The sequence below is a fragment of the Vulpes lagopus genome, chromosome X, assembly GCF_018345385.1.
Source record: "Vulpes lagopus strain Blue_001 chromosome X, ASM1834538v1, whole genome shotgun sequence".
NCBI classification, from domain to species: Eukaryota; Metazoa; Chordata; class Mammalia; order Carnivora; family Canidae; genus Vulpes; species Vulpes lagopus.
The window spans coordinates 54,636,730-54,659,773 of record NC_054848.1 but is presented as its reverse complement, the minus strand read 5'-3'; the positions used below and the strand labels follow the sequence as shown (position 1 = coordinate 54,659,773).

Here is a 23,044-nt window from a genome sequence, read left to right as displayed (position 1 = left end):
TTGAGTTTTCTGGGGTTGTTTACCACCCCTCAGACTTTTCATCCCACATGCAGATGTTGTATGGAATACTACTCAGCCATCAAGAAATGAAATCTCGCCATTTGCAATGATGTGGATGGAACTAGAGGATATTATGCTAAGAGAAATAAGTTAATCAGTGAAAGAGAATTATAATATGATCTTACTTATATGTGGAATTTAAGAAACAAAACAGAGATGGGATGCCTGGGTGGCTTAGTAGTTTAGTGCCTGCCTTTGGCCCGGGGCATGATCATGGAGTCCCAGGATTGAGACCCACAGCAAGCTCCCTGCATGGAGCCTGCTTCTCCCTCTGCCTATGTCTCTGCCTCTCTCTCTCTGTGTCTCACGAATAAATAAATAATCTTTTTAAAAAAAGAAACAAAACAGAGGATCATATAGGAAGAGGAGAAAAGATAAAACAAGATGAAATCAGAGAGGGAAACAAAGCATAAGAGACTCTTAATCATAGGAATCAAACTGAGGGTCCCTGGAGGAGTAGTGGGTAGGGTATTGGGGTAACTGAGTGATGAATGTTAAGGACACCTGATGTAATGAGCACTGGGTATTAGGTAAGACTGATGAATCACTGACCTCTACCTCTGAAATTAATAATACATTATATGTTAATTAATTGAATTTAAATAAAAATTTAAAAATTTATTGAAGTATAATCAACACAATTTTAAGTGTACAATGTAATGATTAGGTATATGTATACGTTTTGAGTCCTAACTATTTATTTATTTAACATATTCATCACATTTTTTTTTACTGAGAACACTTAAGTTCTGTTCTCTTAGCAAAATTCAGTTATACAATCCAGTATTACCAGCTATAGTAATCATGTCATACATTAGATGACCTTTTTCATCTTATAACTGAAAGTTTATACCCTTTTACCTTTTTCATCTTATAACTGAAAGTTTATACCCTTTTACCACCCTTTCCCCATTTCCCCAACCCCAAGCCCCTCAAAACCACTATTCTATTCTCTGTTTCTAGAGTTTAACTGTTTTTTTTTCAAATTCCACAAATAAGTGATGATAACATGAAATATTTGTCTTTCTCTATCTGGCTTATTTTACCTAGCATATTGGTCCTCCAAATTCATTCTTGTCACAAATGGTAGGATGTCCCTCTTTTTATGGCTGAATAATATTCCATTGTGTACATATACCATATTTTATTTATCCATTCATCAGTAAATGGACACTTAGGTTGTTTCTGTACCTTGGCTATTTTGAATATTGCTGCAATGAATATAGAAGTAGAGATCTCTTTCAGATCATGATGTGGGATTGCTGGAGTATATGGTAGTTCTAATTTTAATTTGAGAAAGCTCTATACTGTTTTCCATGATAATCTTACCATTTTATATTCCAACCAACTGTATACAAGGTTTCTCTTTACTCTACTAGCATTTTTTATCCCTTTTCTTTTTGATGATATAACTCTAGTAGTTGTGAGATATATTTCATTGTGCTTTTGATTTGGATTTTCCATATTATTAGTGATGTTAAGCACCTTTTCTTCTACCTGCTGACCATTTGTATGTCTTTTTTAAAGATTTTTTAATTTATTTGAGAGAGACCATGAGCAGGGGGAGGGACAGTAGGAGAGAGGAGAGAATCCTCAGGCAGACTCCCAGCTGAGTGTGGAGTCCAACCTGGACCTTGATTTCACAACCCTAAGATTCATGATCTTGTGCTGAAATCAAGAGTCGAATGCTTGGTGTGCCTGGGTGGGTCAGTTGGTTAAGCGTCTGCCTTTGGCTCAGGTCATGATCCCAGAGTCCTGGGATTGAGGCCCACATCAGGCTTCGTGCACACTGGGAGCCTGCTTCTTCTCCCTCTCTTGCTCCGTCTACTTCTTCTCTTTCTCTCTCTGTCAAATGAATACATAAAATATATATATGTATTTTTTTAAAGAGTCAAATGCTTAACTGACTGAGCCATCCAGATGCCCCATATGTCTTCTTTGGAAAAATGTCTATTCAGGTTCTTTGCCCATTTTTATTTTTTTATTTTTTATTTTTTATTTTTAATTAATTTTTATTGGTGTTCAATTTACCAACATACAGAAAAACACCCAGTGCTCATCCCGTGAAGTGTCCCCCTCAGTGCCCGTCACCCATTCCCCTCCAACACCCGGCTCCTCCCCTTCCACCACCCCTAGTTCGTTTCCCCGAGTTAGGAGTCTTTATGTTCTGTCTCCCTTCCTGATATTTCCCAACATTCCTTTCCATTCCTTTATATTCCCTTTCACTATTATTTATATTCCCCAAATGAATGAGAACATACACTGTTTGTCCTTCTCCGATTGACTTATTTCACTCAGCATAATACCCTCCAGTTCCATCCACGTTGAAGCAAATGGTGGGTATTTGTCGTTTCTAATTGCTGAGTAATATTCCATTGTATACATAAACCACATCTTTTTTATCCATTCATCTTTCGATGGACACCGAGGCTCCTTCCACAGTTTGGCTATTGTGGCCATTGCTGCTAGAAACATCGGGGTGCAGGTCTCTCGGCGTTTCATTGCATCTGAATCTTTGGGGTAAATCCCTAACAGTGCAATTGCTGGGTCGTAGGGCAGGTCTATTTTTAACTCTTTGAGGAACCTCCACACAGTTTTCCAGAGTGGCTGCACCAGTTCACATTCCCACCAACAGTGTAAGAGGGTTCCCTTTTCGCCCATCCTCTCCAACATTTGTTGTTTCCTGCCTTGTTAATTTTCCCCATTCTCACTGGTGTGAGGTGGTATCTCATTGTGGTTTTGATTTGTATTTCCTTGATGGCAAGTGATGCAGAGAATTTTCTCATGTGCATGTTGGCAATGTCCATGTCTTCCTCTGTGAGATTTCTCTTCATGTCTTTTGCCCATTTCATGATTGGATTGTTTGTTTCTTGGGTGTTGAATTTAATAAGTTCTTTATAGATTTTGGAAACTAGCCCTTTATCTGATATGTCATTTGCAAATATCTTCTCCCATTCTGTAGGTTGTCTTTTAGTTTTGTTGACTGTATCCTTTGCTGTGCAAAAGCTTCTTATCTTGATGAACTCCCAATAGTTCATTTTTGCTTTTCTTTCTTTTGCCTTTGTGGATGTATCTTGCAAGAAGTTACTGTGGCCAAGTTCAAAAAGGGTGTTGCCTGTGTTCTCTTCTATGATTTTGATGAACTCTTCTCTCACATTTAGATCTCTCATCCATTTTGAGTTTATCTTTGTGTATGGTGAAAGAGAGTGGTCCAGTTTCATTCTTCTGCATGTGGATGTCCAATTTTCCCAGCACCATTTATTGAAGAGACTGTCTTTCTTCCAATGGATAGTCTTTCCTCCTTTATCGAATATTACTTGACCATAAAGTTCAGGGTCCACTTCTATATTCTCTATTCTGTTCCATTGATCTACGTGTCTGTTTTTGTGCCAGTACCACACTGTCTTGATGACCACAGCTTTGTAGAACAACCTGAAATCTGGCATTGTGATGCCCCCAGCTATGGTTTTCTTTTTTAAAATTCCCCTGGCTATTCGGGGTCTTTTCTGATTCCACACAAATCTTAAAATAATTTGTTCTAACTCTCTGAAGAAAGTCCATGGTATTTTGATAGAGATTGCATTAAAAGTGTAAATTGCCCTGGGTAACATTGACATTTTCACAATATTAATTCTGCCAATCCATGAGCATGGAATATTTTTCCATCTCTTTGTGTCTTCCTCAATTTCTTTCAGAAGTGTTCTATAGTTTTTAGGGTATAGATCTTTTACCTCTTTGTTTAGGTTTATTCCTAGGTATCTTATGCTTTTGGGTGCAATTGTAAATGGGATTGACTCCTTAAGTACTCTTTCTTCAGTCTCATTGTTAGTGTATAGAAATGCCATTGATTTCTGGGCATTGATTTTGTATCCTGCCACGCTACCAAATTGCTGTATGAGTTCTAGCAATCTTGGGGTGGAGGCTTTTGGGTTTTCTACGTAGAGTATCCTGTCATCGGCGAAGAGGGAGAGTTTGACTTCTTTGACAATTTGAATGCCTTTAATGTCTTTTTGTTGTCTGATTGCTGAGGCTAGGACTTCCAGAACTATGTTGAACAGCAGTGGTGAGAGTGGACATCCCTGTCTTGTTCCTTATCTTAGGGGAAAGGCTCCCAGTGCTTCCCCATTGAGAATGATATTTGCTGTGGGCTTTTCGTAAATGGCTTTTAAGATGTCGAGGAAAGTTCCCTCTATCCCAACACTCTGAAGGGTTTTGATGAGGAATGGATGCTGTATTTTGTCAAATGCTTTCTCTGCATCTGAGAGTATCATATGGTTCTTGGTTTTTCTCTTGCTGATATGATGAATCACATTGATGGTTTTACAAGTGTTGAACCAGCCTTGTGTCCCGGGGATGAATCCTAATTGGTCATGGTGAATAATTTTCTTAATGTGTTGTTGGATTCTATTGGCTAGTATCTTGTTGAGAATTTTTGCATCCATGTTCATCAGGGATATTGGTCTGTAATTCTCCTTTTTGGTGGGGTCTTTGTCTGGTTTCGGAATTAAGGTGATGCTGGCCTCATAGAACGGATTTGGAAGTACTCCATCTCTTTCTATCTTTCCAAACAGCTTTAGTAGAATAGGTATGATTTCTTCTTTAAACGTTTGATAGAATTCCCCTGGGAAGCCATCTGGCCCTGGACTCTTGTGTCTTGGGAGGTTTTTGATGACTGCTTCAATTTCCTCCCTGGTTATTGGCCTGTTCAGGTTTTCTATTTCTTCCTGTTCCAGTTTTGGTAGTTTGTGGCTTTCCAGGAATGCGTCCATTTCTTCTAGATTTCCTAATTTATTGGTGTAGAGCTGTTCATAATATGTTTTTAAAATTGCTTGTATTTCCTTGGTGTTGGTAGTGATCTCTCCTTTCTCATTCATGATTTTATTAATTTGAGTCTTCTCTCTCTTCTTTTTAATAAGGTTGGCTAATGGTTTATCTATCTTATTAATTCTTTCAAAGAACCAACTCCTGGTTCTGTTGATCTGTTCCACAGTTCTTTTGGTCTCGATTTCATTTAGTTCTGCTCGAATTTTAATTACCTGTCTTCTTCTGCTGGTGGTGGGGTCCATTTGTTGCTTTTTCTCTAGTTCCTTTATGTGTAAGGTGAGCTTTTGAATTTGAGTTCTTTCCAGTTTTTGAATGTATGCTTGTATTGCGATGTATTTCCCCCTCAGGACTGCTTTTGCTGCATCCCAAAGATTTTGAATGGTTGTATCTTCATTTTCATTAGTTTCCATGAATCTTTTTAATTCTTCCTTAATTTCCTGGTTGACCTTTTCATCTTTTAGCAGGATGGTCCTTAACCTCCACGTGTTGGAGGTCCTTCCAAACTTCTTGTTGTGATTAAGTTCTAATTTCAAGGCATTATGGTCTGAAAATATACAGGGGACTATCCCGATCTTTTGGTATCGGTTCAGACCCGATTTGTTACCCAGTATGTGGTCTATTCTGGAAAAAGTTCCATGTGCACTTGAGAAGAATGTGTATTCAGTTGAGTTTGGATGTAAAGTTCTGTAGATATCTGTGAAATCCATCTGGTCCAGTGTATCATTTAAAGCTCTCGTTTCTTTGGAGATGTTGTGCTTAGAAGATCTATCTAGTATAGAAAGAGCTAGATTGAAGTCACCAAGTATAAGTGTATTATTAACTAAGTATTTCTTCACTTTGGTTATTAATTGGTTTAAATATTTGGCAGCTCCCACATTCGGGGCATATATATTGAGGATTGTTAAGTCCTCTTGTTGGATAGATCCTTTGAGTATGAGATAGTGTCCCTCTTCATCTCTCACTATAGTCTTCGGGGTAAATTTTAATTTATCTGATATAAGGATGGCTACCCCTGCTTTCTTTTGAGGACCATTCGAATGGTAAATGGTTCTCCAACCTTTTATTTTCAGGCTACAGGTGTCCTTCTGTCTAAAATGAGTCTCTTGTAGACAGCAAATAGATGGGTCCTGCTTTTTTATCCAGTCTGACACCCTGCGCCTTTTGATGGGGTCATTAAGCCCGTTCACGTTCAGAGTTACTATTGACAGATATGAGTTTAGTGTCATCATATCTATTCAGTCCTTGTTTTTGTGGATTGTTCCACTGAACTTCTTAAAGGGGAATTTTAAGAGTCCCCCTTAAAATTTCTGGCAGAGCTGGTTTGGAGGTCACATATTCATTCAGTTCCTGCCTGTCTTGGAAGCTCTTTATCTCTCCTTCCATTTTGAATGAGAGCCTTGCTGGATAAAGTATTCTTGGTTGCATGTTCTTCTCATTTAGGACCCTGAATATATCCTGCCAGCCCTTTCTGGCCTGCCAGGTCTCTGTGGAGAGGTCTGCTGTTACCCTAATATTCCTCCCATAAAAGTCAGGGACTTTTTTTCTCTTGCTGCTTTAAGGATCTTCTCCTTATCTTTGGAATTTGCAAGCTTCACTATTAAATGTTGAGGTGTTGAACGGTTTTTGTTGATTTTAGGGGGGCGGATCTCTCTATTTCCTGGATCTGAATGCCTGTTTCCCTTCCCAGATTAGTAAAGTTTTCAGCTAGGATTTGTTCAAATACATATTCTGGCCCTCTGGCCCTTTCGGCGCCCTCGGGAACCCCAATTAAACGTAGGTTTTTCTTCCTCAGGCTGTCGTTTATTTCCCTTAATCTGTCTTCATGGTCTCTTAATTGTCTGTCTCTTTTTTCCTCAGTTTCCCTCTTTGCCATCAACTTGTCTTCTATGTCACTCACTCGTTCTTCCACCTCGTTAAGCTTCATCATTAGGACTTCTAGCTTGGATTGCATCTCATTTAATTGATTTTTAATTTCTGCAGTCATGAAGTCTCCTGAGTCCTTTGTGGTTTTTTCTAGAGCCACCAGCAGCTGTATAATAGTGCTTCTGAATTGGCTTTCTGACATTGAATTGTAATCCAGATTTTGTAACTCTGTGGGAGAGAGGGTTGTTTCTGATTCTTTTTTTTTTTTTATTCTTTTTTTTTGAGGTGAGGTTTTTCTTTTAGTCATTTTGGTCATTGCAGAGTGGCCAAAAACAAGTTGTATTGGGAAAAGGAGAAAAAGAGAAGGAAAGGAAAGAGAAAAAGAAGAAAAAAAAGGGGGAAAAGAGAAGAAAAAGAGAAAGAAAAAGAAAGAAAGGAGAAAAAAAGGGGGGTGGGGTGGGGGAAGCAATCAGAAATCAAGAAGAAAGAAAAAAAAAAAGCACAAAACAAAACAAAACAAACAAAAAAAACCACGGGGGAGTATCTTCCGATTCTGTACACTTTAAGTCCCTTGACTTCCCCTGGAACTGTTCCGTGTCGCTGGTCTTCTGGGGGAGGGGCCTGCTGTGCTGATTCTCAGGTGTTAGCACTTGGGGGAGCTGCTCTGCCCCTGCCTGGTGCAGGGCTCAGTGGGGGGTTGTTTACCCCATGAGGCCCCGGGAGGAAGCCACAGTGGCGGGGCGGCAGCTCTGGGAACCTGGATTCCTCCCCCGCAGTAGCTCCGGGGCTCTCCGTCTGCAGGGCCTGGGGGCTCCCGGGCGGGGCCGCTGATCTGCTCAGTTCCAGGCAGGAGCGTCCTCGCTGTCCTGGGGCCTCCTGGTCTCTGCCTGCCCCGGGGGAGGCCGGATCCCGGGCTGTGTCCCTGCGCCCTGTGCCCCGGGGCCTGCGCTGTTGGATTCGCGCTCCCGCCCCGCAGCCCCCTTCGCGGAGCCGCCGCCTGAGCCCCTCCAAGCTGCTCCCGGAGCCGCGCCGCCCCCTCCGCGCGGAGCTTCTTCCTCTGCCCGAGCCGCCACCGCTGAGCTGCTCTCGGAGCCCCGCAGCCCCCTCCGCGGAGCCGCAGCCCGAGCCCCTCCGAGCTGTTCCCGGAGCCGCGCCGACCCCTCCGCGCGGAGCTTCTTCCTCCGCCCGAGCCGCCGCTGAGCTGCTTCCGCAGCCCCGCAGCCCTCTCCACGGAGCCGCCGCCCGAGCCCCTCCGAGCTGCTCCGGGTCCCGCCGTGCACGCTGCAGGCCTTAGGGAGCTCTGCCCACTCTCCGGGGTGCAGTTCCTCTGTTACTGTCCCAGGGAGCCTGAGGGCGTCCCCGCCTTTCTGGGGATCCTGCTCCAATTCCCCGGGAGGCCTTTCCGCCCAGGAAGGTTGGTGCAGCTCCTGCTCCTCTGGGAAGGGGCTCTCCTGTCCTGGGGACACTCGCCCCGCCCTTAGCCCGGCTCCTCGCGGGGCCCCTCCCCCTTGGAGGCCTTTTGTTTATTTCTTTTTTCCGTCTTCCTACCTTGATCTAAGCGCGAACTCTTCTCACTGGAGCGTTCCAGCTGGTCTCTTTAAATCTCAGGCTGAATTCGTAGATTTTCAGGATGATTTGAAGGTTTTCTAGGTAATTTGTTGGGGACAGGTGATTTGGAGACCCTACTCTTCCACCATCTTGCCCCTCCCTCCCTCTTTGCCCATTTTTAAATTGTTTTTTTTTTCTATTGAGTTGTAGGAGTTCTTTGTATATTTTGGATATTAACCATCTATTGAATATATTGTTTGGAAGTATTTTCTCCCATTCCGTAGGTTGCCTTTTAATTTTGTTGATGGTTTCCGTGAAATTTCTAATATGGAGAAAGAAAATAGAATATCGATTACCACAATCTGCAACTCATACTGATCTAGACAGATCATAAAATGAACTTAGAACTCAGAGGGTGTTGTGTTTTGATTGTCTAAAAAAGAAAACAATACCATTTTAATTTTTTTTTTTTGTAGAGGTGACTTAGAAAAAATAAGGTCAAATGTAGAGATATCTCTGTAATTTTGTTATTTCTTTTTAACCTTTAGGTACAAAATTATGCTGATGCCCTAAACTGGTACTATTATTCTCTGAGATTTTATGCAACTGATCGTACAGATTTCAACTTGGCCAAACTGCGGAGGAACATGGCTTCCTGCTACCTTCATTTGAAACAACTTGATAAGGTGCTTTGATTCATCTATTTTTTTCAAAGGCAGGAAGTGTCCTGTGCAGTGGCAGGGAGATAGGTACAGTTTGGTGTGTCTTCTTGGCTATGAGATTAAGATATCTGAGTGTTTCTTCATAGAATATAAACTCAAATTGATACTTTCCTGAATTGTACACTGTAAACATGACTGATAGGAACTTCCCAGAAAGAGAGAATTTGAAAAACCATTAGTTCCACTACTTACTGGGTTTTGGGGGCACCTTTTTCTGAAAAGTAATATATCATTGGAACTTCTAAACCAAGTTGTTTGCTACTAACCACCTGCAGTATTGTCCTTTGAAGCAGACTAAATTATAAGGTACACTTTTATTGGTCAACCATTCAGTATGGGAAAATACTCAGATAAAATAGTCTTTCTTTTATGTACTGGGTTACCTATTGACTATCCAACCACTCTGGAAAATTTTTAGCAATTGATTATCAGAACAAAATTCTAGGAGGTGAATGAGATAAAAATCTATTTAAAGATTGAGCCATTCATACTTCCTAGAGCAATTGGAACATTTCTTTTTTGGGGTATCATAGTATACACATAAGTGGGAGAAGGTATTGGCTTGTGGAAGGACAAGTGAGAAGGACAAGTGTAGACCCAGATAAAATATGAAGGCTTTTGTTGCTTTTCAGGTTTTAATGACAAGTTTAGGGGAAAATATATGATTACTGGTTGTATTCCAGACATTTTCAAGTTTTTGTTTATTTTGAAGGGTTATTTGACTAAATACTTCAATTTTCTTTCAAAAGAATATTTACCATTTAGTTTGTATATTAAAAATTTATAGTCCTGGAAGAGAAGTTGAAGTATTACTTACTTAGTTCATGATATTTCAGCACAGCCTAGCATTTAAGTGTTTCAGAAAGATAATTGATGCCACTGTTTACTTAAAGACCTGAAAAAAAGATTATCACACAAATTTTCTGCATAAGATACCATTAACTATTTCAGAAAGATAATTGCTTACTGCTTAAAGATATAAAGGTGATCAGAAAGTTATTGTAAGTTTCATGATTTATGTTGGCCTGGCAGAATGGGAAGGACCTGCATTTGGAGTCAGATATGCCATTTGGATGATTGTCTTTTCAGGCCAAGGAAGGGTATCTGTTCTGCTATCTGTTCAGCTAATACAGATAGAAAGAGTGCAGTACAAGATACTGTGATAGTCTCTGAGGGGTTATAGACATGAACAAGACATAGTTGCCTTTGACTCAACCAAGAAGCTAGCCTCAGAGTATCCTAATGGGCAGATCTTTAAAGATTTTATTTATTTATTTGAGAGACAGCTCGCACAAGCAGGGAGGGGGGCAAAGAGAGAGGGAGAAGCAGACTCCCAGCTGAACAGGGAGCCCAAAATGCAGCTCCATCCCAGGGCCCTGAGATCAAGACCGGAGCCAAAGGCAGATGCTTAACTGACTAAGCCACCCAGGTGCACCTAGAATGTGAGGCTAGAATATGAGGTTGTTTTTAAGAGTGGAGGTTAGGCATAGGGGGCCAGGCTGAGATGCAGTTTCTAGGAGAATATGAAGTGAGTAGATAGAATCTTTCAAGACTTGAAGCAGTGCTTCTTTTTTTAAAGTAGCCTCAACACCCAGTGTGGGGCTTGAACTCAAGACTTTGAGATCAAGAGTCATGTGCTCCTCCGATTGAGTCAGCAAGGTGCCCTGAAACAATGCTTCTTAAGTCTCCTCTAACTAATGTCAAATTTGATCCTAGTATAGGACTAAGCCTATAATATGGAATTCAAATGGTATTAGTAAGAAGGTGAAGAAGAGGAGAGCAGGAAACCAGGCATGTCCTAATAGTGTATAATCAGTGTGTGATTATATCACTGAAGGCCAGATTGGTAGTAAAACCAAAAGTTATTTTCAGTATGTTCAAGATAATCTTGTTGATTACTGTTAGTGTATTTTTCTCTTTCATCCTTCTTGTCTTGAACTTAGCAAACATTGATTTGGTATCTTCCATATGTAGGGAATACTCTCTTAATGCACAAAGAGAAAGGTGAAAAGAAATTACACAATCCATTATATTTTACTATTTTACTATTCCCACCTTCCCTTGTTAATTTTCATTGTCAAATGCTTTTTTCACTTCTTCCCTTGAGCTACTTGAACATTGTTCAGAATAGTTTATGAAACCATGTTTACTGGACCTGCTTAAATTGTATGGTTTTTCAGCCGGGTAAAACTGACTCTTACTAATTTTCTGTCATATTCCTCACAAATTTTTTGTCCTCAAACCACCATGCCTTACCCTTCCCTTTAGCAAAATACTTTATCTTGTAATTTTCTGAACTCATAGCCACTCACATGAACTTCATCAACTTCTTTCTTTACTCTTCCTTTCTTCTTCTTATCTCTTAGAAGGAACTTTTTTTGAGAGCCTTCTCTACAATTCTCAACTTCAGCTTTTTAATATTTTTCTCTCAACTATTTCTTTCCCCATCACAACAATTATTCTGAGGTCTTCTTTATAAAAAAAAAAAACCTTCCTTCAATCTTGTCATCCTACTAAAATTATAGTTCTTTGTTCTTCATTTTATCACCAAACTTTTGAACCTAAAATTACTGCCAATATTTTCTCAGTGCCCATTTATTTTAAAAAATGGTTATTGACTATCTATGTTAAATACTATCCTAGGCCTTGGGATATAGTAATGAACAAAATAGACAAAACACCTACATTCATGGAGTTTATTATTCTCCTAGGACAGAAAATTTAAAAATGAATATTATGGTATATTACAGAGGTCAGCAAAATTTCTGTGAAGAGCCAAGTAGTAAATATTTTAGGTTTTCTATGTCATGCAATTCTCTGTTGCAACTATTCAACTCTGCTGTTATACCATGAAAACAGCCATAGACCATATGTAAACAAATTGGCATGGCTTTGTCCTAATAAAACTTTGTTATTTAGGAACACTGAAATTTAAATTTCATATAATTTTTGTGTGTCATAAAATATTATTCTTCTCGATTTTTTCAACCTTTGAAAAATATAAAACCCTTCTTAGCTTGTGAACTACAAAAATAGATGGTAGCTTAGAAGTGGTTCAAAGGCCATAGTTTGCTGACCCTGTTATATATTAAAGAGTGATGAGTACTAAGCAGGAAAGGGTGGTATTAAATGTTTTTTTTTTGTATTAAATGTTTTAGAAGAGGAATAAAGGTTGAAATTTTAGATAGGGTGGCCAAGAAGGCCTCAGTGAGAAGGTGGTTTTTGAGTAGAGACCTGAGGAAATGAGGGATCTAGCTAGCTATGTAGATATCTGGAAACAAAACAAAACAAAAACAAAAGCATAGCATTCCAAATAGCAGGAATAGCAAGTGCAAAGGTTGTGGGGATAAGAGCATACCTGGGGCATCTGAGGAATAGCAAAGGGACTAGTGTGACTTAAGCACAGGTAATATTAAGAAAAGTAGGAGCTGTGATCAGGGAAATAGTGGGGAGATGGATTATGTAAGAAAGATCTTATAGTTCATTGTAAAGATTTATCATTAACTCTAGGTGAGATGGGGAGCCATTGGGGAGCTCTGGGCAAAGAAATGACATGATTTGATTTGCATTCTATTTTAAAAATTTTTTAAAATATGGAACACTTCATGAATTCACATGTCATCCTTGTGCAGGGGCCATGCTAATCTTCTCTGTACTGTTCCAGTTTTAGTATATGTGCTGCCAAATTGAGCATGGTATGACCTTATGACCTGAATTTTAATAAGATCACTCTTACCACTGTATTGAATAGGCTAGGGTGAGTGCAAGGGTGGAAGCAGGAGACCATTTAGGAGGCCATTGAAATAATCTAGGCAAGAGATGAGGTGGCATAGACCAGGGTAGAATTGTGGATGGGGATCAGATTCTAGATAGATTATAAAAGTAAAGATGACAGAATTCCCCAACATACCAGATGTAAGATAGAAGAGAAAGAATAGACAAGACTGACTCTAAGGTTTTTGATTTTATCACCTACTGCTCTCTTGATGATTTTCACATCTTTGAATTTATAAACCGATCTTTTGAAGATCGCTAGTAACCTTTTAATGATCAAGTCCAATGATCTTTTCTTAGTCCTTCTTGTCCTCTGATCTCTCTAGCACAAAACAATGTAATACTGTCAACTATTTCATCCTTCTGGAAACTTTGTGTTTTGCTTCTATGACATCTTCTCTTAATCCTATTTATTGCTGTGGCTATTCCTTCTCTATTTCTGTTACTGGTTCTTTTCACCAAATAAATATTGGATGAGGGTAGGTATTATCTTTATCTTGTTATCTGGTTCACTATTTTATCCCTGACACCCACAACCATGCTTCATAGATGTTTTAATAAACATTTGTTGAGTGAATTTATTCTCTGGTCTCTTCTTTTTTTTTTTTTGTCTTCTGTACACTCTACTCCCAGTAATCCATCTTAGCTTCAATTCTTCATTCCTAAATCAATATGTGTAGCCCGGATCTTTCTCATAGCCCACATTCACTTTTTTACTATTTTGAGCATATCCAGTGATCTGAGACTGAAATTTTTAGATTCCTGGATTACTTCTTCCCATGTATTCATCATGTGCCACATCTGGTCAGTTCTACTTCTGCAGATTTTTGCCAGCTGTCTTCTCTCCCATCTTTACCTCTCTACTCTAGCCCAAGCTTTCATCATCTTTATCATTATTGGAATAATCTTCTAACCAATTACAGGGAGCCACTCAATAATCTTCAGTTACTCGCTATAAATAAAGACCAAATTCCTCGGTGCTTAAGGTCCTCCATAATCTAGAAATAACATAATCCTATTTTATTTCCATTACATGTATACTGTGTTTATCCTAAATTGGATTATTTGCAGCTTCCAAACCATGATCTATGCTTTTCTACTTCTGTACCTTTTTCCATGCTTCTCCATTGCAAATGACCTTTTCCCTGCATCTCTACCTTATGAAACTTTTTTATGACAGTCTTGGCTTGATAAGGAAATTTCTGAGTCTTGTTTTTCCTCTAGAACTTCATAACACCTCTGTTTATACCAAGGTACTCGTATTCTGCATTGTATTATAGTTATTTGTATACCTGACTTAGCCCCCTATTAGATTGCCACCTCCTTGAGACAAGGACCATATCTTACTTTATTTTCTCTGATAGCTAGCATAGAGCCTAATGTATAGTCAAAGAGACTCAATAAATACCTGTCGATTTCTTGTTTTTTTTTTAAACATATTTTTTTAAATTTTTTTTTATGATAGTCACAGAGAGAGAGAGAGAGAGAGAGAAAGAGAGGCAGAGACACAGGCAGAGGGAGAAGCAGGCTCCATACACCGGGAGCCCGACGTGGGATTCGATCCCGGGTCTCCAGGATCGCGCCCTGGGTCAAAGGCAGGCGCCAAACCGCTGCGCCACCCAGGGATCCGGATTTCTTGTGATTAAAGGAATTGCATTTGTTCATGTTGTTTCTGACCTTGCTACTGTGGATAATTGGAAACCAAAAGTGATCAAGAACTATGCTTGATTATTAGAACTGAAGGAGTTTACGTTATTTTAGAAATCACCCCATTAGACCTTTCTATAGCTCAGTTCCTTTCTTTTTGGAAGAGAGAAACACATTCTGTTTTATTCTGCTTTAAAATAAAATATTAAATCATAGGTCAGAAGTTAATTTGGATGAGTTAAAGGAGTTGGAGAATATATTCCTCTGAACTCTTAGTAGATTATGTTATGGATTCATTAGTTCATACATTTGGCAACATCTTCTTGAGATAGCAATTCTAAATATAATTAATTTCTTTGGTTTATTTTCAAAGGTATATATGTGTAAATTTTTCATTTCCATTATCCATTGAGAATATCTTCAGTACTATGTATGACACAATATTAAACTATGTAGTTTCATAGACATCATCTCTGACTTTGGGGAATTTATAGTATCTTAAGCCTGGTATCTTAAAAATTCTCAAAAATAATATAATAGGAGGAGGGGCAAGATGGCGGAAGAGTAGGGTCCCAAAATCACCTGTCCCCACCAAAATACCCTAGATAACCTTCAAATCATCCTGAAAATCTACGAATTTGGCCTGAGATTTAAAGAGAGAACAGCTGGAATGCTACAGTGAGAAGAGTTCGCGCTTCTATCAAGGTAGGAAGACGGGGAAAAAGAAATAAAGGAACAAAAGGCCTCCAAGGGGAAGGGGCCCCGCGAGGAACCAGACTGAGGCTGGGGCGAGTGTCCCCAGGACAGGAGAGCCCCGTCCTGGAGAAGCAGGAGCTGCACCAATCTTCCCGGGCGGAAAGGCGCCCGCAGGGAGTTAGAGCAGGACCCCAGGAGGGCGGGGATGCCCTCAGGCTCCCTGAGACACTAACAGACACCTGCACGCGCAGGAGAGTGCGCCGAGCTCCCTAAGGGCTGCAGCGCCCACACATTGACCCGGGAGCAGCTCGGAGGGGCTCGGGCGGTGGCTCCGCGGAGGGGGCTGCGCGGCTCCGGGAGCAGCTCGGCAGCGGCGGCTCGGGCAGAGGAAGAGGCTCCGTGCGGAGGGGGCTGCGTGGCTGGGAGCAGCTCGGAGGGGCTCGGGCGGCGGCTCCGCAGAGAGGTGGCTGCGCGGCCGGGAGCGCGAATCCAACAGAGCAGGCCCTGGAGCACAGGGCGCCGGGACATAGCCCAGGATCCAGCCTCCCCCCGGGACAGGCAGAGGCTGGGAGGGCCCAGGACAGCAAGGACGGTCCTGCCCCGGGCTGAGCAGATCAGCGGCCCCGCCCCGGAGTCTCCAGGCCCTGCAGACGGAGAGCCCCGGAGTTACTGCGGGGGCTGAATCCAGGTAAATAGAGCTGCCGTAGCCACTGTGGCTGTTCCTCCTGAGCCCTCACGGGGTAAACAACCCCCACTGAGCCCTGCACCAGGCAGGGGGCAGAGCAGCTCCCCCAAGTGCTAACACCTGAAAATCAGCACAGGAGGCCCCTCCCCCAGAAGACCAGCTAGACGGACCAGTTCCAGGGGAAGTCGAGGGACTTAAAGTATACAGAATCAGAAGATACTCCCCCGTGTTTTTTTTTTTTGTTTTTTCTTTTTTTTTTTTCAGTCAAAATATTTATTCTTTTCCTTAACTGGGTCAAATGGTAATACAAAAAATCATGAGGCTGCCTTAAGTTTCTCATGTGTTATACTTTAAATGTCCCAAACCTTACAGAAAACCACACATGACCTACTTTCCTTCATAATTCGTAATATGGAATCTCAGCTTTCATTGTATATGCTTTGAAGTAACTTCTCTCTGCAACCATTACTAATACAGATTTGCAAAAGACTAGTTCCAGTTAAGAGAGAATTGCAATGGTAATATCAGCCAGGCTCTTGGGTACAAAAACAAACACATGGGAGGATGAGGGAAAAAAGAAAGAACTAGAGAGAGAAGGACTGTTCATTTATGTTGTTTCCAACTGGCAGCAACTAGAGCCAGAAGGCCAATGTGGTGAGTGCTGCCTGAGTCCTTAGCAAGGACGTGCCACACTGTCGAGGACCCGTGAAATTCTAACACTTAAGGATAACAATTTTACATGAAGTACCAAAGTTTGAAGTAGGGAGGAAAATAAAACTGCAATACAAAAACTTCAAGCCTCATGTGTCTAACAGTCTACAGCCTCCATGGAGAGTGAGGACGGAATGTGGAGACAAAAACAGACCCATAACGTGACTGAGAGGCTGCAGGTGAGGCTTTATTACCACCCCAATGCTTTGGCTAAAAGGCACAACTTGGAAGTCTTACCAAATCCTGAGGGGCTGTCATTTAAAGAGATGTTACAGAGGATGTAAACATTATCCTGAATACATGGCAACCGCCCCAGAAGCCTAAGTGTTCATGCCACAGGGTGTGGGGCCACTGGCACAGCTACTTCTCTACACGCCCCATGTGGCCGCAGGCGCCCAGGGGTGTCCTCACAGTCGTTCCGTGCAGGGAAAAAGATTTACCCCCCTAGAAAAACTGGAGCATTTATTTAAAGTGCAGCCCTGGGAAGATTCACAGCACAGCACAGCCACCACCTTAGCCACCTCTCAGGACTCGCTCCAGCCCAGCTAGGCTGCATCCTGCACGCACAGAAGCAGCAGGCACATCAGCAACACTGGGACTTGCTCTCGGCGGTCAGGGTCTCCTGATCCAGTTTAACTTTGCCCGCGTCGTTTTCTTCATTAGGAAAGCTTTGGTGGTTGGCAAGAATATTCTCCACTAGGAACCGGGCTGCTTCATCTATGTTTATGTTATCCTTCGCAGAGGTTTCAAACCATCCAGTGAAACCATGTTCTTTGCAGAACTGGTCCATCTGAGGAGGACTCTGGCCACCATCCTTCTTTTGGTCACATTTATTAGCTAAAAGGACAGCAGGAATCGGGCTGCCATTTGGAAGATGAACTTTACTATCCAGATCACTTTTCCATTTTAAGACGGCCTCAAATGTGGAACCTCTCGATATATCAAAGACTACAAAAGCACCAACAGCTTCTTTGTAGTATACTCGGGTCATGTTGCCAAACCGCTCCTGCCCCGCGATGTCCCAGAGCTGCAGGCGCACCAGCGTCCGGTTGTCCCAGTTGAGGACCTTGAGGGCGAAGTCCACCCCGATGGTGGCGCGGTAGTGCTGGGAGAAGAGCTGGTGCACGTAGTGCTTGATGATGCTGGTCTTGCCCACGCCGAGCTCGCCGATGACCAGCACCTTGAAGAGGTGCTCGCGGGTCTCGGGCGCCGCGGCCGCCGCCGCCCCCAGGCCGGGATCCCCGGGCCCGCCGCCCGCCATGAGCGCCGCCGCCACCGCCGCCGCCTCCCGCCGCCCGACGGGTCACAGGACCCGGAACCGGCCGCCGCGGCCGCTGCACGGGGCAGGGAGGGAGGGCCGGGGGCTGGCCCGCGGGGAGGAGGACCCGGCGGCCCGGCAGCTTCCCGCCGCCGCCCGCCCCAGCTCCGCACTTCCTCCGCCGGGGCGTCCCCTCCGCGCCGGGGTGCGCGGCGCCCGGCCGCCCCCTGCTGGCGCTGCGGAGGCTGCCCCGAGCCGCAGGAGCCCGCCGCGGGGTGCGGGGGGAGAGGAGCGCCCGGGCCCGAGCGGACCTTTTTTTCTTTTTGATTTCTGATTGCTTCTCCCACCCCTTTTTTCACCTTTCGTTCTTTTTTCTTTCTCTTTTTCTTCTCTTTTTTCCTTTTTTTCTTCTTTTTCTTTTTTCTTTTTCTCTTTTCTTTCCTTCTCTCTCTCTCTTTTTCTCCTTTTCCCAATACAACTTCTTTTTGGCCCCTCTGCACTGAGCAAAATGATTAGAAGGAAAACCTCACCTCAAAAGAAAGAATCAGAAACAGTCCTCTCTCCCACAGAGTTACAAAATCTGGATTACAATTCAATGTCAGAAAGCCAATTCAGAAGCACTATGATACAGCTACTGGTGGCTCTAGAAAAAAGCATAAAGGACTCAAGAGACTTCATGACTGCAGAATTTAGATCCAATCAGGCAGAAATTAAAAATCAATTGAATGAGATGCAATCCAAGCTAGAAGTCCTAATGACGAAGGTTAACGAGGTGGAAGAACGAGTGAGTGACATAGAAGACAAGTTGATGGCAAAGAGGGAAGCTGAGGAAAAAAGAGACAGACAATTAAAAGACCATGAAGACAGATTAAGGGAAATAAACGACAGCCTGAGGAAGAAAAACCTACGTTTAATTGGGGTTCCCGAGGGCGCCGAAAGGGCCAGAGGGCCAGAATATGTATTTGAACAAATCCTAGCTGAAAACTTTACTAATCTGGGAAGGGAAACAGGCATTCAGATCCAGGAAATAGAGAGATCCCCCCTAAAATCAATAAAAACCGTTCAACAACTCGATATTTAATAGTGAAGCTGGCAAATTCCAAAGATAAAGAGAAGATCCTTAAAGCAGCAAGAGACAAGAAATCCCTGACTTTTATGGGGAGGAGTATTAGGGTAACAGCAGACCTCTCCACAGACCCCTGGCAGGCCAGAAAGGGCTGGCAGGATATATTCAGGGTCTAAATGAGAAGAACATGCAACCAAGAATACTTTATCCAGCAAGGCTCTCATTCAAAATGGAAGGAGAGATAAAGAGCTTCCAAGACAGGCAGGAACTGAAAGAATATGTAACCTCCAAACCAGCTCTGCAGGAAATTTTAAGGGGGACTCTTAAAATTCCCCTTTAAGAAGAAGTTCAGTGGAACAATCCACAAAAACAAGGACTGAATAGATATCATGATGACACTAAACTCATATCTGTCAATAGTAACTCTGAACGTGAACGGGCTTAATGACCCCATCAAAAGGCGCAGGGTGTCAGACTGGATAAAAAAGCAGGACCCATCTATTTGCTGTCTACAAGAGACTCATTTTAGACAGTAGGACACCTACAGCCTGAAAATAAAAGGTTGGAGAACCATTTACCATTCAGTTGGTCCTCAAAAGAAAGCAGGGGTAGCCATCCTTATATCAGATAAACTAAAATAAACCTCGAAGACTATAGTGAGAGATGAAGAGGGACACTATCTCATACTCAAAGGATCTATCCAACAAGAGGACTTAACAATCCTCAATATATATGCCCCGAATGTGGGAGCTGCCAAATATTTAAACCAATTAATAACCAAAGTGAAGAAATACTTAGTTAATAATACACTTATACTTGGTGACTTCAATCTAGCTCTTTCTACCCTCGATAGGTCTTCTAAGCACAACATCTCCAAAGAAACGAGAGCTTTAAATGATACACTGGACCAGATGGATTTCACAGATATCTACAGAACTTTACATCTAAACTCAACTGAATACACATTCTTCTCAAGTGCACATGGAACTTTCCCCAGAATAGACCACATACTGGGTCACAAATCGGGTCTGAACTGATACCAAAAGATTGGGATCGTCCCCTGCATATTCTCAAACCATAATGCCTTGAAATTAGAACTAAATCACAACAAGAAGTTTGGAAGGACCTCCAACACGTGGATATTAAGGACCATCCTGCTAAAAGATGAAAGGGCCAACCAAGAAATTAAGGAAGAATTAAAAAGATTCATGGAAACTAAGGAGAATGAAGATACAACCGTTCAAAATCTTTGGGATGCAGCAAAAGCAGTCCTAAGGGGGAAATACATCTCCATACAAGCATCCATTCAAAAAATGGAAAGAACTCAAATACAAAAGCTAACCTTACACATAAAGGAGCTAGAGAAAAAACAGCAAATGGACCCTACGCCCAGCAGAAGAAGAGAGTTAATTAAAATTCGAGCAGAACTCAACGAAATCGAAACCAGAATAACTGTGGAACAGATCAACAGAACCAGGAGTTGATTCTATGAAAGAATTAATAAGAGAGATAAACCATTAGCCAGCCTTATTAAAAAGAAGAGAGAGAAGACTCAAATTAATAAAATCATGAATGAGAAAGGAGAGATCACTACCAACACCAAGGAAATACAAACTATTTTAAAAACATTATGAACAGCTCTACGCCAATAAAGTAGGCAATCTAGAAGAAATGGACGCATTCCTGGAAAGCCACAAACTACCAAAACTGGAACAGGAAGAAATAGAAAACCTGAACAGGCCAATAACCAGGGAGGAAATTGAAGCAGTCATCAAAAACCTCCCAAGACACAAGAGTCCAGGGCCAGATGGCTTCCCAGGGGAATTCTATCAAACGTTTAAAGAAGAAACCATACCTATTCTACTAAAGCTGTATGGAAAGACAGAAAGAGATGGAGTACTTCCAAATTCGTTCTATGAGGCCAGCATCACCTTAATTCCGAAACCAGACAAAGACCCCACCAAAAAGGAGAATTATAGACCAATTCCCTGATGAACACAGATGCAAAAATTCTCAACAAGATACTAGCCAATAGGATCCAACAACACATTAAGAAAATTATTCACCATGACCAAGTAGGATTTATCGCCGGCTGGTTCAAGGCTGGTTCAACACTCGTAAAACAATCAATGTGATTCATCATATCAGCAAGAGAAAAACCTAGAACCATATGATCCTCTCATTAGATGCAGAGAAAGCATTTGACAAAATACAGCATCCATTCCTGATCAAAACTCTTCAGAGTGTAGGGATAGAGGGAACTTTCCTCGACATCTTAAAAGCCATCTATGAAAAGCCCACAGCAAATATCATTCTCAATGGGGAAACACTGGGAGCCTTTCCCCTAAGATCAGGAACAAGACAGGGATGTCCACTCTCACCACTGCTATTCAACATACTATTGGAAGTCCTAGCCTCAGCAGTCAGACAACAAAAAGGCATCAAAGGCATTTAAATTGGCAAAGAAGAAGTCAAACTCTCCCTCTTCACCAATGACATGATACTCTACATAGAAAACCCAAAAGGCTCCACCCCAAGATTGCTAGAACTCATACAGCAATTTGGTAGCGTGGTAGAATACAAAATCAATGCCCAGAAATCAATGGCATTTCTATACACTAACAATGAGACTGAAGAAAGAGAAATTAAGGAGTCAGTCCCATTTACAATTGCACCCAAAAGCATAAGATACCTAGGAATAAACCTAACCAAAGAGGTAAAAGATCTATACCCTAAAAACTATAGAACACTTGTGAAAGAAATTGAGGAAGACACAAAGAGATGGAAAAATATTCCATGCTCATGGATTGGCAGAATTAATATTGTGAAAACGTCAATGTTACCCAGGGCAATTTACACGTTTAATGCAATCCCTGTCAGAATACCATGGACTTTCTTCAGAGAGTTAGAACAAATTATTTTAAGATTTGAGTGGAATCAGAAAAGACCCCGAATAGCCAGGGGATTTTTAAAAAAGAAAACCATAGCTGGGCGCATCACAATGCCAGATTTCAGGTTGTTCTACAAAGCTGTGGTCATCAAGACAGTGTGGTACTGGCACGAAAACAGACACATAGGTCAGTGGAACAGAATAGAGAGCCCAGAATTGGACCCTGACCTTTATGGTCAACTAATATTCGATAAAGTAGGAAAGACTATCCATTGGAAGAAAGACAGTATCTTCAATAAATGGTGCTGGGAAAATTGGACATCCACATGCAGAAGAATGAAACTGGACCACTCTCTTTCACCATACACAAAGATAAACTCAAAATGTATGAGAGATCTAAATGTGAGACAAGATTCCATCAAAATCCTAGAGGAGAACACAGGCAACACCCTTTTTGAACTTGGTCAAGTAACTTCTTGCAAGATACATCCATGAAGGCAAAAGAAATAAAAGCAAAAATGAACTATTGGGACTTCATCAAGATAAGAAGCTTTTGAACAGCAAAGGATACAGTCAACAAAACAAAAGACAACCTACAGAATGGGAGAAGATATTTGCAAATGACATATCAGATAAAGGGCTAGTTTCCAAAATCTATAAAGAACTTATTAAACTCAACACCCAAGAAACAAACAATCCAATCATGAAATGGGCAAAAGACATGAAGAAAAATCTCACAGAGGAAGACATAGACATGGCCAACAAGCACATGAGAAAATGCTCCACATCACTTGCCATCAGGGAAATACAAATCAAAACCACAATGAGATACCACCTCACAACAGTGAGAATGGGGAAAATTAACCAGGCAGGAAACAACCAATGTCGGAGAGGATGTGGAATAAAGGGAAGCCTCTTACACTGTTGGTGGGAATGTGAACTGGTGCAGCCACTCTGGAAAACTGTGTGGAGGTTCCTCAAAGAGTTAAAAATAGACCTGCCCTACGACCCAGCAATTGCACTGTTGGGGATTTACCGCAAAGATTCAGATGCAATGAAATGCCGGGACACCTGCACCCCGATGTTTCTAGCAGCAATGTCCAAGAGCCAAACTGTGGAAGGAGCCTCGGTGTCCATCGAAAGATGAATGGATAAAGAAGATGTGGTTTATGTATACAATGGAATATTACTCAGCCATTAGAAACGACAAATACCCACCATTTGCTTCAACGTGGATGGAACTGGAGGGTATTATGCTGAGTGAGGTAAGTCAATCGGAGAAGGACAAACAGTGTATGTT

At 41.8% G+C, this 23,044-nt stretch overlaps 2 protein-coding genes and 1 non-coding gene across 3 annotated transcripts in view; 1 reads left to right on the top strand and 2 right to left on the bottom strand.

Moving 5' to 3' along the window:
* The window catches only part of TEX11 (testis expressed 11), a 325,266-nt gene that overhangs the window by 155,757 nt on the left and 146,465 nt on the right, over positions 1-23,044 (top strand). The window contains exon 15 of the mRNA XM_041740423.1: positions 8,844-8,981. Coding sequence (XP_041596357.1) covers positions 8,844-8,981 — 138 coding nt within the window. The remainder of the gene's footprint in view (positions 1-8,843; positions 8,982-23,044) is intronic.
* Positions 12,605-12,711, bottom strand: LOC121483631. Its single transcript, XR_005985762.1, has one exon. It is a non-coding gene; the product is annotated as a U6 spliceosomal RNA (small nuclear RNA).
* Positions 17,001-17,798, bottom strand: LOC121482862 (ras-related protein Rab-32-like). Its single transcript, XM_041740854.1, has one exon. It carries the CDS (start codon positions 17,789-17,791, stop codon positions 17,114-17,116), a length of 678 nt encoding a protein of 225 aa, XP_041596788.1. The 5' UTR covers positions 17,792-17,798; the 3' UTR covers positions 17,001-17,113.